Source organism: Tinamus guttatus, unplaced genomic scaffold (assembly GCF_059628265.1).
Source record: "Tinamus guttatus ecotype Peru unplaced genomic scaffold, ASM5962826v1 Tinamus_guttatus_pri_ptg000714l, whole genome shotgun sequence".
Taxonomy (NCBI): domain Eukaryota; kingdom Metazoa; phylum Chordata; class Aves; order Tinamiformes; family Tinamidae; genus Tinamus; species Tinamus guttatus.
Genome location: NW_028289248.1, coordinates 186,562 through 202,266, shown reverse-complemented (window position 1 = coordinate 202,266; position 15,705 = coordinate 186,562). Strand labels below are relative to the sequence as shown.

Sequence of the window (15,705 nt, the reverse complement as noted above, 5' to 3'; positions counted from 1 at the left end):
CACTGCCTTGCTTTTTCCATCTCAGCCACAGAGAGCACCAAGGCTTAAACTTTTGCCACTTGATGCTTTTCTTTAAAAGCCAGTGAAAGGGATGTGTCAGAAAAACATCTCCAGGTGACAGAAGATAAAAAAGTGGTTTGGGGACCTTTTTTTTCACAAGAAGAACCTCTGTGGCAACCTGTGGGATTTCTGAAGGCCAGTGGTCATGTGAGCAAGCCAGATAAGGACGGAAGGACTGCTAACTAAGAGATAAGGAGTGCAGCTGAGAGTCAGATAAGGAGTTAATGAGCTGAGCAGTTGTTAAATGTAAGGACACGTGGGCACTGTTAGTTAGCCTCTGTTAGTTAGCCTATCACACTGTATAGTTAGATGCGTAGACGCGGGGTCTTAACCAATCATTGTAAAGAAGCCCTCGCGTGTACGGGGAAGTCTTGCATATAAGCGCGATTGGAACCCTAAATAAACTGGTACTGCTTGATCACATTGATCGTGTCCGTGGTGTCCGAGACCCCCGCGTCGACAAGTGGTGCCCGAACAGGGACCCTCGCGCCGAAGGCTTCCAGGAGCGCTTACCAGCGGCGGTATCCAAGGGTACGGGAGGATCCAGCCGAAACAGGTGCTGCCCCGGCACCTGGAAAATCGGCGGTGTAAAGACGAATTTGGAATCTCACCCAGGACAGGTGAGCGGCTGGGGAGGAGATGGGGTTCACGCTAAGCTCTGAGGAAGAAGCAGCGGTTAAGCTCCTCCAACATATCCTTTCTACGAGAGGACTTAAATATAAGGCCTTAGTCGAGAAACTATTGACATGGGCCCGTGAGAGGGATTTGATCCCTTCAGTAAATGCGGCCTTCGAGATGCCCACATGGGACCGGATCGGGTCAGAGTTGTGGGAAGAAGTGAGTAAGGGGTCAAAAGATGCTGTCAAATTAGCCACTGGGTGGCGGTTGGTACAACAGGTATTAAAGGAAATGAAGGCCAAACGCGCTGCTGCAACGGCCGTGCTTGTGGCTACCACGTCACCGAGTTCAGAGAGTGGGCCGGCGAAAGCGGCTACCTCCTCTCAGGAGCTGTTTATGGGACCAGTATTGCCGTCGGCCAAGCGGCTGAAGGATAGAGCCTGTGCTCCTAAAGGGTCAGCAGCGCCACCTCCGGACCATGTGCCTGCCGTGCCCGCAGACAATGTATCTGCTGAACCCACCGATCCGGTGGCCCCTGCGCCGGGTTCTGCAGCGGGGAGTGAAGAGGCGGCTGCCCTGTACCCTCCCCTCCCGGAGACTCCCTCTTCTCCGACGTCACCGACGACCCTGTGCCGAGAGCAGAGACCGGACGACGGCCGGACCAGCTTGGACCTGCAGGAGTTGGCACGACGCCTAGCAGCTTTAGAGTCGAAAACGAACTCAGGGGCGGAGGGCGGTGCTGGGTGGCCTTCCGCTCCTCCTCCCCCTCCTTGTTGCGTTGCTCCCCCGCCCTTGTATCCGGTGGCGGGGGGCTAGCGCGGCTACTAGGTGGAAGGGTATTATACGTGATGCGGTCATTGAAGGGTCTTTTATGGAATTGGGGATTACAGCATATCTGGCGTTTACTGATGGCCAGGGGGTGGATCATTGGGAGGCATTAGACTGGAAGATGGTGAAGGAACTTAAGTCAGCGGTGACTCAGTACAGTCTGAAGTCAGCCTACACTCAGTCAGTTATAGAACATGTGTTCTCTTCTCAGACCCTAGTCCCCTATGATGCGCATATGCTGAGTCAAACTATTCTGACACCATCCCAGCGGATTTTATTTGGGGATAAGTGGAAGAGCCTCTGTGACGCAGCTACCGCTGTTCCACGCCAGCAAAATGATCCATTATTTGGCATTACAACCGAGATGCTTATGGGTACAGGGCCATTTGCTAATCTCGAGTGGCAGGCGCGCTTTCCATTGAGGTTCTGCGTCTGGCTGCGGAATTGGCCCTGAAGGCAATAACGTCGCTCCCTGCGGATAACGTGTCCCCTGCCTTCACTAGTGTCTGGCAGGGACCGACGGAGCCTTATTCCAAATTTGTTGATCGCCTGCACACGGCAATCTCGTCCCACCCGGATCTGGGCGGGGACATGCAAGGCAAATTTTTAGACGTGCTTGCTTATGATAATGCTAATGAAAGGACCAAAAAGGCCCTTAGCCTCTTACCACAGGGTGCAACTGCTGCCCAAACGTTGGAAGCTGTCGAACGTTTTGGAGAACAAGAGAAAGCTGCGTTCATGGCTGCCGCGGTAGGGGCGGCGGTGCGCCCGCTTGTTCCTCAGTCAAAATGAAATGGGGGAAAGCGGGACAGAGATAAGAAGTGTTTTGATTGCGGTAAGGAAGGTCATTTTAAAGCGCAGTGCAGGAACCTGCCAGCACAGCAGGAAGGTCAACGAGGCCGGCAGCTGCCTGGCAAGTGGTGTGATCGTTGCAATAAGCCCTCTCATAACACCTGGGAATGCAGGGGGTCGGGAAACGGGAGGCCGAGCGCGGTTCGCCCCCGCACAACGACACAAGTACAGGGTGCTTGGAGCGCTGCAGCGCAGCAACAAGGGGAAGTGCCGGAGTGGACGTGGCAACCGCAGTAGATGTCATGCTAACCGATACGAGAGTGCGAGTAATTGAGTCAGAATTATCTGGTCCGCTAGGGCAGGGGCTGAGTGCATTGTTACTGGGGAGATCGTCGGTATCGCGGCAGGGTATCTTTGTCGTTCCTGGTCTAATTGATGCCGATTATACAGGCGTAATTAAGATAATGGTGTATACAAGCGCGCCCCCAGTAACAATCCCAGCACATAGTAAGATAGCGCAGCTGATACCGTTCAAGGCCTGCGTTCCTCATGATGCTCTAACAGAGAGGTGCAATGGCGAGTTCGGATCTACTGGCCCTCTGAACATGCTATTGGCCATTGATATTAAAAAGGGCAAGCCGGAGGAGCTTGTTCGTCTCCAACATCCTGGGGGCCAGACGATTACTCTTACCATGGTGGTGGATACAGGGGCAGACGTATCCATCATCCCTCAGCATATGTGGCCACGCGCCTGGTCGATATCTCCGGCCGCCACCTCTGTTATGGGCGTAGGAGGAGCACAGTGGACGGTAATCAGCAGGGACACAATTACCTTTAAATTTTCTGATGGGACGGTGATAGGAGCCCGACCATATATATTGGACCTTCCGGTGGCATTACTGGGACGGGATCTTTTGAGTCAAATGGGAACCAGGTTGACTACAGCGCCTTTTTAGTAGTGGCCATTGGGGTGCAGTCGACCCTGAAGCTAACATGGAAAATGGAAACTCCCGTTTGGGTAGACCAGTGGCCGCTCAAGCAAGATCGGCTGCACATTGTTGAACAATTAGTTCAAGAGCAATTAGAGGCGGGGCATATTGTTCCATCTCAAAGCCCGTGGAACACCCCAATCTTTACAATTCCGAAAAAGTCAGGGAAATGGAGGCTTCTCCATGACCTTCGGGCAATTAATGCAGTAATGCAGGATATGGGCGCCCTTCAACCTGGCCTTCCATCACCGGTCATGCTACCGGAAGGCTGGGATTTATTAATTATTGATTTAAAGGATTGCTTTTTCACGATAGCCCTCCATCCTCAAGATGCAGAGAAGTTCGCTTTCATAGTACCGTCGATCAACAAGGCCGCACCAGCGAAACGTTATCATTGGGTAGTTCTACCACAAGGTATGAAAAATTCCCCTACTATCTGTCGAACATTTGTGGCCTGGGCACTGCAACCAGTACGTGCAAAGCATCCAGAGTTGCTGATCTATCACTACATGGGTGACATTCTGATAGCTGGGGAAAACATGTGCATGAAGTCGGTTTTTCAGGAAGTAGGGGAAGAGCTAGGTAAAAGGGGATTGACCATAGCTCCGGAAAAGGTGCAACGCCAGGGGCCGTGGAATTATCTAGGTTGGACAATTATGGGGAGTGAGATTCGGCCCCAAAAGATAGCAATTAGGACGGAGGTTCGGACCCTTGTGGATGTGCAAAGGTTGGTTGGAGATATACAGTGGGTCAGGGGAATATGTGGTATCACCAACGATGATATAGCACCACTAATGCCCCTGCTAGGCACATCAATCAATGCAAGTGAGGCACGTGAGTTGTCTAAGGAACAGCGGGAGGCGGTCCAAGCGATCGCGGAAAAAATAGCGGGTGCCTACGCGAGTCGGATAATATTAGAGAAAAAGATTTGGTTCCTTATCGTTAATTCGGGAGGGTCTCGCCAACATCCTATGGGGCTTATAGCTCAGATACTCCAGGGTTTGCGAACGCTGCACATTTTGGAGTGGGTTTTCCTTTCGTACCAGCCTCGCAAAACGGTCACTACTAGGCCAGAGCTGTTTGCCCAGCTTATTATGAAAGGACGAAAACGAATTGTTGAGATATCCGGAATAGAACCTGCAGGGATAATAGTGCCAGCATCTCAGGCTTATCTGGAATGGCTGCTGGCCAGCTCGGGAGAGTTCCAAATAGCTGTGACCGACTTCCTTGGTGCGATCTCTACTCATTACCTGAGAGACAGGTTGCTGCCGCTTCTTCAGAATCAAGTGATTGAACAATTGCCTATTCGCTCTGAACACCCTGTAAAGGGTCAGACTATCTTTACGGATGCAGGGCGGAGGTCCCATCGAGCGGCGGTCACCTGGAAAACCCCCGATGGTTGGAAGCACGAGTTGCTGCCAGGGGTGCAAGGAGACTCATTGCAGACCTTAGAGCTTCGCGCAGTTCTGTGGGTCTTTCAGAACTGGTCACAGGAGCCGATTAACATTGTATCAGACTCCCTGTACGTAGTTGGGACGGTGTTGCGCCTGGAGGGGTCGATGCTGAAGCCCATGAACGACTCAGTGCTGCAGTCGCTGTTACACCAGCTGCTGCATCTTCTGGCTGCCCGCCAGATTTCTTTCTTTATCATGCATATCCGGAGTCACCAGGCTCCTTTTGGTCTAGCTGCCGGTAAGGAAAGGGCGGACCATTTAGTAACTCCAGCGTGGGTGGGTCCCCCTGTAAACACTTTTGAACAAGCGCGTCTATCCCATGATTTCTTCCACCAGTCAGCCAAAATGCTTGCTCGGCAATTTCGGTTGTCCGTAGGAGATGCCCGGGGAATAGTGCAGGCTTGCCCGGCGTGCCAACAATCTGGGGTCGGTATAGGTCTGGGAGTTAACCCCAGAGGGCTACAATCGCTACAGTTATGGCAGATGGACGTCACTCATGTCCCTGAGTTTGGTCACTTAAAGTACGTACATGTGAGCATAGATACCTTCTCGTTGGCAACGTGGGCAACGTCACAGGCAGGGGAAACAGCGCGGCACGTTTGCCGGCACATGCATACTGCAATTGCGGCCTTGGGTGCTCCGCTGGCTATAAAAACAGACAATGGGCCTGCCTACGTGTCTAAAACGTTTTGGCATTTCTGCCAACAGTGGGGCATAACACATACCACAGGCATCCCCCATTCTCCTACAGGTCAGGCCATTGTCGAGCGGGCGCACCAAGTTCTGAAGTCACTTTTGCAAAAACAAAAAGGGGGAATGATTGGGGCCCCGCCAGCTGAACGACTTGCAAAAGTGCTTTATGTGCTTAATTTCTTACGCCTCACTGGGGATCGTATAGAACCCCCGATTATTGTACATAACAGTGCCTTACGAGGTGGGTCAGATTACTGCAGAAGGAAGGTATTGGTCCAGTACAAAGATCTGAAAACCGGTGACTGGAAGGGTCCGGACGAGGTTTTAATGCATGGTCAAGGGTATGCGTGTGTACTCGCAGAAGAGGGACCGATATGGATACTCGCGAGGTGGGTAAAGCCATGGAGGAAGGCCGCGGAAGGAGATTCTGCGAGTCAGGAGGGTGATGTTGATGCTCCTCTCTTTCAGAACAATGAGACAGAAGAATTAGTTCCTCCTCAAATTGATCGAGATACAGATAAGTGGACTGTCTCTGAGGACCCTGACAATCCCCTGAGGATTACCCTACAAAGGAAGTGAGTGAGCAGAGATAAGCAAAGCTGTGGAAAGTGAACCTGCAGAAGAACAACATGGGAGGAGGAAGTGTTACCGTTATTATTAGCTATATAGTGTGGCTTTTAGGAGGTAGTATTGCTTTTAACGCTATTATAGGGATTAATGCTGCTTTTAGTGCTAATGGATATGTTATGCTTCTTAGGCGAATTGTTAATTATACCCAAATCAAGAGTTGTTGGCTTTGTGGGACAGCAGATCGATTTGATGCACCGGTGTTAGGTATTCCTTTAAGCAACTGGACAGACCTGAATCCGTATAGCCTACTCAATATGTCATACCAGTGTACACAGGAGAATGTCGCAATGGAAGGAACGCCCTTTATACTTCAATTGGTTAATAACACGGTGCCCTATATAAATTATAACTTATCAATCAGGCCCGAATCTAGGCACCTTTCAAAACAAAACAGGCCACTGGACGACCATAAAGCTTAAATTGACCCATAGCAGGAATGCAAATTCTGCAAGTAGCTATTCTGTGGGAGTAGGAGACCGACTCTGGGCTGACTATTTATGGGGAAGAGCCACAACGAAAACATATCTGAGAATAAGAGCAACCTGCAACTTGCCAGGGGGACATTGGTGGCTGTGCAGAGACCAAGTTGCCCGAAAACAGCTCCCAGGCAACTGGTCAGGAGAGTGTACTATGGGAGTGTCAGCCCCCCCGCTAACAGTATTTAACCATTCAGACATGAGGGGAATAGTAAGGGGCCTTTGGGGAAAGTCTAGAACCGAACGAGAGATTAATAATCCTCTAATAAGATACAATACCGAATTCCATAGTTTTGTTAGGGCACTTTTGCCAACCCTTGGTATTGTTCAATTAGAAAGGGCGATTCTAAATATTTCAGGTGAAATGGAAATCATCGCTAACAGAACAGCAGAAGCAATTCTTGGATTGCAGAGGTGGATTCCCTGAGAAAATTAGTCTTACAAAACCGAAGGGCCCTTGATATCCTAACCGCACAGGCTGGAGGAGTATGTACCCTGATAAATGAAACATGTTGCAGTTATATTGATCAGTCCGGCAAAATACTTACGGATGTCCAAGACATTTGGGATCACGCAAGGATTTTGCATAAAGTTACAGAGGATGAGGGTCTGTCATGGCTGGACAACTGGTTCAAAGGTTGGGGCATTGCGGGCTGGCTACAATCACTGATCAAAACGGGTTTGATGATTCTGCTAATTTTCTTATCCATTTTGGTTGTCGTTCCCTGCCTGATTAAGTGTCTGAGACAGACGGTGGACAAGGCCATCAAAGACATATTTTGGGTAAACCATCAAGAATTCTGGCTCGCTCAAAAACAAGAAGGGGGAATTGTGGGATTTCTGAAGGCCAGTGGTCATGTTGTGAGCAAGCCAGATAAGGACGGAAGGACTGCTAACTAAGAGATAAGGAGTGCAGCTGAGAGTCAGATAAGGAGTTAATGAGCTGAGCAGTTGTTAAATGTAAGGACACGTGGGCACTGTTAGTTAGCCTCTGTTAGTTAGCCTATCACACTGTATAGTTAGATGCATAGACGCGGGGTCTTAACCAATCATTGTAAAGAAGCCCTCGCGTGTACGGGGAAGTCTTGCATATAAGCGCGATTGGAACCCTAAATAAACTGGTACTGCTTGATCACATTGATCGTGTCCGTGGTGTCCGAGACCCCCGCGTCGACAGCGACCTGTGATAGAACTGTCAACACATGCAAATTTTTGCAGAGCTTTTATTCACAGCTCAGGTACTTGCAAGCTCCTTCCTTTTACTTAATCTGGGAAGGCAGGAGCATTATGTAAAGCAACCAACAGCAAAAAATGTGAAACGGAATAGGACCAGTAGCTAGGAAGGACTTTGGAGGCAGCTGAATGACCTTCTCCATCCTGTTTCCACCTCTCTCCTCAGCGCAGTCGCTCAGCTCCTTGCCTTTCCAAGGTGAGTTAGACATGATGGTGGTGACACCTTGCAGCTCCCCATGGCTCTCTGGAAAGCAGAACGTTCTTGGGGAGGTCCCCGTATGGCTGCACATCCCTACACTGCTCTTCCTACATTAGACTAGATGCAGTCATCTTAAGATAATGTGCCCTATACTATGTGCATACTCCACTTAGACATATTGGTGTATGTAGTATCAAGGGGGATCACATAACTGGTGTGCACACAGTTGGGATACAGTCCAGTACATTTAGAGAGAACAGACTGAGAAATTCCTTCCAGAAACACTGGGCTGTGTGCAGAGCTGCTGCAGGGACAACCAACAGCTTCTTCTTGTGCTAGAGAGAAGCTCAGTGCACTAAATAAACTACTTAGAGCAACATCAGCAACATCTGGTATGCACCAGTCATAGGAAGATGTGGAAAGCAGTGGGATAGATATGCTGAACAGAGAGGAAAATCTGGGAAGTCAAGGCTTTGCTGTCTCCTGAAGTTCTCAGTTCCCTTCTCCTCTGAATAAAATGGACAAAATCCAAGACCTGCTTTGCACAAAACCCGGTCAGGATTCAGCAAAGTGACTCATGGGCCACATGTCATTTCCCTGGGATAATATTTCACTTTGGTTAGAAATGGAGGGGACACAGGACTGTGTTAGAGAGCTGACTCATTCATTAGGTGACCTTCAGCTGTGTCTTTTGGGGAAAATATTTACATGGAAGGAGAGCTAAAGCCCTTGAATAGCTGGTTTTAGGAAGGCTAACATCTTTGGAAGATGTTAAGAGTAGGGCAGAGGACACGAGGTAGCTGCAGTTCCCCAGGACCACAGTTTAGGACAACATGCAGCTCAGCCACATGCAGCCCCTGCATCCAACTTGCAACTGCTGCTCTCCCTGGAAGTGAGATCTGATCCTGTCTGACAGGCTAAGTGATCCTTCAAGGTCTAGTCCAGCTTTGGTTTCTGTGGGTTTGTTCCTCATCTGTCCATACTGTGCAAAAGTTGATCATAATATATCTTTATATTATGAGGGTAAGGAAAGGGGTAAAAGCTGTCTCAGAAATAATTTGCAACTATTGTATAAAAACTGCCTCAGAAATACCAAAATGGTGGTATACACTCAAGCTATAAGAGTCTGATGATAATTATAGGGTGCACACACTTATAGAGGAGTGATGTTTTATTCTCACTTAAAAGACATAAAGCTTTCAAATAACACAGGCTGCCTCCATATGAAGGCTTACTGTTTCTTGCTGCGTGATTGAACTACTGCATGTTTCCCCCTCAACAGACTCCAGCGTAGTCTTTATTTAATTTTTTTAATAGCTTTTAAAATAAGTTCTTCTCACTTGTGGCCTGGGGAAAAAAAAGAAAAAAAAAGAAGCATTTTTAAAGATTCACTTCTGCAGCTGATTCTCACTCTATGCAAAAATCAGGCTGCTAGAAAACCAGTATTTAGCAGGGTCCCTGCCAACAGAATAAATATACACAGCAAATAATTATTCTGACAGATTTGTCTTGTCAAAGCAGGCAAGGACTCTCCTATTGAGCTCCCTAATACCACAGGTGGGGAGATGAGACCATTTCAGTGACCATTTGAACATTTTTTACAGTAGCGGCAGTTTCCTGATGTATTCCAGCATTATTCCCTGCTGGCCACACAAAAGTTGACAAAAAAAAAAAAAAAAAGGCCAGACCTCATTTGAGCATCTGATTCAACGGAAAATTCAGCAGTGAGCTGAGCCCTGGAAAGATGAATCAATACACAGGCGAGCTGCAGCTCTGGATTTAAGCAGAAGTCCACAGCATTTAACCTACTTTAGCCTTCTATGATGGAATGACCAGCTGGGTAGATGAGGGGAGAGCAGCGGATGTCATCTATCTCGACTTCACCAAGGCTTTTGACACCGTCCCTCACAACATCCTCCTGGGCAAGCTCCAGAAGTGTGGGATAGATGAGTGCACAGTGAGGTGGATTAGGAACTGGCTGGATGGCAGAGCTCAGAGGGTGGTGATCAGCGGTGCAGAGTCCAGTTGGAGGCCTGTGGCTAATGGGGTCCCCCAGGGGTCAGTCCTTGGTCCAGTCCTGTTCAATTTATTCATCAATGACCTGGATGAAGGCACAGAGTGCTCCCTCAGCAAGTTTGCTGATGATACCAAACTGGGAGGAGTAGCCAATACCCCAGAGGGCTGCGCTGCCATCCAGAGGGACCTGGACAGACTGGACAACTGGGCAGTGAAAAACCTCATGAAATTCAACAAGGCCAAGTGCAAGGTCCTGCACCTGAGGAGGAATAACCCCAGGCACCAGTACAAGCTGGGGACTTACTTACCTTCTGGAGAGCAGCTCCGCAGAGAGGGACCTGGGTGTCATGGTGGATGACAAGTTGACCATGAGGCAACAGTGTGCCCTCGTGGCCAAGAAGGCCAATGGGATCCTGGGATCTCCAGCAGGTCGAGGGAGGTAATCCTGCTCCTCTACTCAGCCCTGGTGAGGCCACATCTGGAGTATTGTGTCCAGTTCTGGGCTCCACAGTACAAGAGGGATGTGGAGCTGTTGGAAAGAGTCCAACAAGGGCCACAAGGATGATCAGGGGCCTGGAACATCTGCCCTATAAGGAGAGGCTTAGGGAGCTGGGCCTGTTCAGCCTGGAGAAGAGAAGGCTGAGAGGAGACCTGATCAGTGTAAATAATTACCTCAAGGGAGTGTGGAAGAATTGTTTGTGGAAGAATTGTTTGAAAGCAGGAACTGAGAGGAAAACTAGGGCCTAACCGAAGTTTTGACATTACAAAGTTTGCTTGGGGTGATACACAGTTGCCACTTCCAGGATGGTTGGTACGCACGGACTCTGCTCCTCCACGGTTCCCTGGGCAACACAATCTGCCCTCCTCACAGCTGCAAAGGGGAGTAACGGAGGATGGAGTGGAGTGAAGACACCGCAGCCAAACTCTGTTGCACTCCCTGTGCTGGGCTGCTGATAAGCCACACAGTAGCTGTCTAATGGGAGATATACGATAACAAGTCCGCTGCTGAGCCAGAAAAGGTGGCAAATCACTCCTTTCAGATGAACTTTGCTCATTATAATGTGAAAACCACACCTCCATCCCAAAAGTTACCCGCCTCCGAGGTACGACCACCCCTCACTGAGCATGTGCTCTAGATTTTCTGTTGACTGTACCTTTAAATGAAAGTGAGAAACTTTTTCCCCAATCAATAACAATGTTAAGTATGACTCTAGTCACTCAAGCTCCACCTGAATGTAAAGAAAAGTATAAAAGGTGAACTAAGGATGAAAAGGTTTGGAGGGGGGAAGAAACCATTGCAACTCCTGGGTCAGTCGAGAGGCTGATCCCCCTTCCCTCCCCTCGTGCTGGGACGCTGCCTGAGGAGACTAAGGAGTGAGAGAAGAATCCATCGTAACTCCTGGTTCAGTTGACGGGCTGATCCCCCTTTCCTCCCCTCAGACTGGCGCGCCGCCTGAGGAGACTCGAGACTGAGAGCCCTCTCCCATATTCTGGGGTGAGTGATGATTGCACATTTGTACATCAGAGCTAGCTAAAAACCCCACGCTCTAGTAGAGAATTTCCTGTACTGACATCCGAAACCTGCTTTGTAAATGTTGCATTTGAATAAATCATACTGTTTGTGAACTCGACTACTTGTTTGGGGGGAGGCAATCGGACCTACATGGACTGTTCGTGAATCCGATACTGCCAGGGTCGAGCTTATAGTTGATCACACTATTTGGGAACTCAATTCGCTCCTAGGAAGGCGATCCAACCTACGGTCCATGGACTGTTTGTGAATCCGATACTGATTTGATATCTCCTTTCCCCCTCACCACCACTACGGCTTTCAAACTGCACCATTTCACAGGGAGGCAGTGAGGAGGATGGTGCAGTGTCAAGGATTGCCGCTGGTCTGTGGAATCCCTGGCTCCCTTAGCAGTGAACATTAACCTTGAAAAGTTTAAGTTTAAGGAGGTTTTGGCCACAGAGCAGAAACTGGCCAAGCTAAGAATCGTCCAATCATAACTCTGTCACTAGCTACTGTCCTTTGTAGTCCTCACCAATAAGCAGCAGCCATGACGAGGAAAGCTCGGTATAAATAATGTACTTGGAGAACAATAAAGCGTAGTTTGCGTTGCATCTACCCCAGTTGTTTGTGTTTTTGGCCACCAGGACTGCGACAGTGCAGGCCTCTTTTCAGTGGTGGCCACTGACAGAACTAGAGGAAACAGCCAGAAACTAAAGCATCAAAAGTTCCACAGGAACTTAAGGAAAAATTTCTTAATAGTGAGGGTGACAGAGCACTGGAACAGGCTGCCCAGAGAGGTTGTGGAGTCTCCTTCTCTGGATATCTTCAAAACCCGCTTGGACGCAGTCCTGTGCCACATGCTCTAGGTGACCCTTGTGTGCAGGGGGCTTGGACTAGATGACCTCTAGAGGTCCCTTCCAACCTCAAGCATTCTATGATACTTTAGCAGATCAATGCAGTGGATTTTTAATCAACATATTAATCCTCAAATAAAAATAATTACCCCAGAGATCCATATTAAAGTCCCTTAATTATATCTCATTTCATCACTCTTTTCACTCAGGATTAAGAGCTACAAAGACCAGAGTTTCTCAGTGTCATTTTCAGGCTTGGAGTCTCCCTTCTCGCTCAGGTTTATCTGCTTCTGGGAGGACGAGACATTTGCCTTGCTGAGAGCAACCCATCCCTCCTGGATGAAACCCAGGTGAAAAAACGGGTGGGCAGGATTTGGCCTTCTCCATGCAGATGACACAACACAAAACAGCAGGGGAAGGAGTGAGTAATGTTGTACGGTGTGTGAAAACATGTGAGAATGCCTATAAATCTCATTGCTATGTCCTCTCCCTTTGCTAGGAGAGACCCTAACTGGAATCTGGCCCCTTTCCTTAATTTCCCTGAGTGGAGCAGACTTACCATAGAATTTCCTTCCCGGAGCAGCCTCTCCTGCCTGTCTTTTCATAATACGGGGGATTTATGAAAGAAGAGACTGAGCGAAGGTTGCATGAACCTTTGCACGGAGTGGGACCAGCGCAAACGGCCTGGGCACCGTCCCTTTGCTTCCTCCCTGACAGCCGAGTGCCAAGGGCACATTGAAACCCTAACAAACCGCAGAAAGAGAGGGCAAGAGCAGGAAAGAAAGCTGAGAAGTGCGGGAGTATTGAGGAGCAGGGTCCCGGTGACAGTGAGCCAGAGACCTTGATTTAGGGTTAAATGCTACTTACAGAGCTTCCAAGCCCGGAGCAGCCCCCACCCTGCCCGGCAGCACAAGGAGCCCAGCAACCCAACCAGCCAATCAGACAGGTGATCATGCGCTGACCACATGCGAGGCCGCCCAATGAGCTGCCTGGTCACACGCTGGCCCTGTGGCTGCAGCTCCCACTTCTCCTGCTCAGCTCCCCCATCTGCTGAGGAGACACTGCCTGTCACTGGCTCCAGGCTGACTGCAACAGAGAAGTGCCTTTGTGATAATATTTTACTTTATCATTTTTTATTTCAATTTATGCTTGAGGTTTATTTACTACCGCAGTTATTCGTGCTTAGAATGACTAGGGCTGCAAAGGCTTTAGGACAAATGGGAAGAACTGAGAAAATAAGGCGAGACCTCAACTGGCCATCAAGTCATCCCTCAGAGTACAACTGGCCATCAAGTCATCCCTCAGAGTACAAGGGGGCTCGCTACTATAGCACCTTCTAACACACTCCAGAAGCCCCCCAAAAATGAGATTTTAAACCTCCTTGGGAAGTCTCACCCTTCAAAATTTTCCCTGCGTGTCTGGAGCTAAATCTTTCCTGCTGTAACTTAAGCCTATGTGTAGGGATTAAATAGTTAATGTAGAGTGTACTAATAAGCTAGTCAATACTTAGTCTCAAAGTGCAAGGACTCTTGATAATTGGCAAGACAGGTGGCTCTGCATGGAGGGGTTGCCTATCTGCAAGGACTCCTGATATATGGCAAGTCAGGATGATCTGCATGGAGGGGTTGCTTATTCAGATGTGTAGTCAGCAATAAAATATAGGTAACATTGACATGAAAGCAGAACAGGAAAACGGGAGGGGGGACATTTTTGGGGTAAGAATGGTATAAAAGAGGGACGACTGAAGCGGTCGGGGTCCGTGGTGTGACCCCTGCATGGGAAAGCTCAGACCCCAGCTAGCTGGTAATACTTATTATCTTTCTCCTATCATTAAAAGCACAATATATCGATGGTGTTTGCCTCTTTCTCCTTCGATTCGAAAAACGGACCTAGCATATGATTTCATCACAGGGGTTGTCGCAGCAATTTATTACATTCCTTGTGTCAGCAACCATTTGGGTATTTCAAGACAGTTATCGTCTCTCCCCTTGATTTTCTCCAAGCTAAACAAATACAATTCGGCTCTTTCCAACTAAATCACATCTTTTGGGAAGTGAGGTGCCCCACACTAGCCTGAATTCCCCGGCCAAGGCCCTGATGCTGAGCAGGGGGCTCAAATTGCTCCATCTATAACCACAACACTCCTGTTTATACATATTCTTATTACACTTGCTATTCCCCCAGTGCAAAACAGTTTCCAACTGTCAGCATTTTGCTTGCTCTTGGCACTAGATGAGCTGCAAGCTAGGCAAGAACTGAACCATCTTTTGGCTAAATTACTGCTAAATTACAGTAGAAACTTCCATAGCAGCTACCTACGCTACCGAAACTCACTTACCTCAAAGCATGTAAGAGAAACATTCCCTTTTAAAAATCATACCAACCATAACACTTCAAATCAGATTTAAGTAAAATAAACCCTGCGTGGGTCAAGGTTAAACACTCGAGGATCCCCACTGGTGTTTGCTGTAATAAGAGCGGTGCCATTTGCAGATCAAAGACTGACATGATCTACAGCAAATCAGTCTCAGCAGTAAATTCACGCGAAGACGGCAGTGAAAACGTAAAGCAGTCTCCTTGCTCTCTGAAACACTAACACGGCTGCTTTGATTTTAGGAAAAGCATCTGCATTTTTGCTTCTAACAACATTAAAGTTTCGACGAGTGAGTTCTGCAATAATTTGACCTCTGGAGACACTTCAGCTTCAATTTACATAGGGTGAAAAGCCTGTATCTCATGTTCTGACCAGAGGCAGATACCCCATTGGCAGAAGTCTTGAAACTTAAGTAAAACCCAGATTTTTACAGCAGCTGCAGAATAAAACACAGTCCAGAAGATAAACAAATCTTATCCTGCCTAACACTGGCTTTTGCTAGTAGTCTAAGAGACGTTATAGATGCCGGATGCATCTTCCCAAGAGAGATTAACCTTGTCAGCACAACACAGAGAAGTGATTCAAGCCCGTGCAATGGTACAGCTGGATCTCACCCTCAATTCACCTTTCCAGACAACTTTTTCCATCCTTTCACATCCTCCCTTACCTTTTGAGATAGTTTCTCCCATAGAATATCTGCTGCAGCAAGGTGACCATGACAAAAGCGCAGATGAATATGAAGAAAAAAGTTCTGTTTCCCAGAAAATCTCTGCTTGATGAAGGGTCAGTGTATCCCATCCTCACCAGCCGCTGAAGCTCTGCTGGGGGAAGCTCAGTCCATGGTCACCTTCATGCCCTTTTTCCCAGGAAGCAGACGGGGATGCTGGCTGTCTTTTCTACGAGAAATCCAAGGATAAGGTATCCCATTGTTCAGCCCTGCTGCCCCTTCCTTGCCCCTTCTGGATGTTTGCTCCGG

The 15,705-nt window shown here is 48.5% G+C and overlaps 1 protein-coding gene across 2 annotated transcripts in view; it reads right to left on the bottom strand.

Annotated features, from left to right (window-relative positions):
• Positions 1-15,705, bottom strand: part of LOC104576159 (alpha-2,8-sialyltransferase 8E-like) — a 49,262-nt gene extending 33,557 nt beyond the window's left edge. For both annotated transcript variants that reach the window (XM_088537021.1, XM_088537022.1), the window contains exon 1: positions 15,397-15,705. In XM_088537021.1, the coding sequence (XP_088393147.1) occupies positions 15,397-15,527 (131 nt within the window). In that variant the 5' untranslated portion in view covers positions 15,528-15,705. The remainder of the gene's footprint in view (positions 1-15,396) is intronic.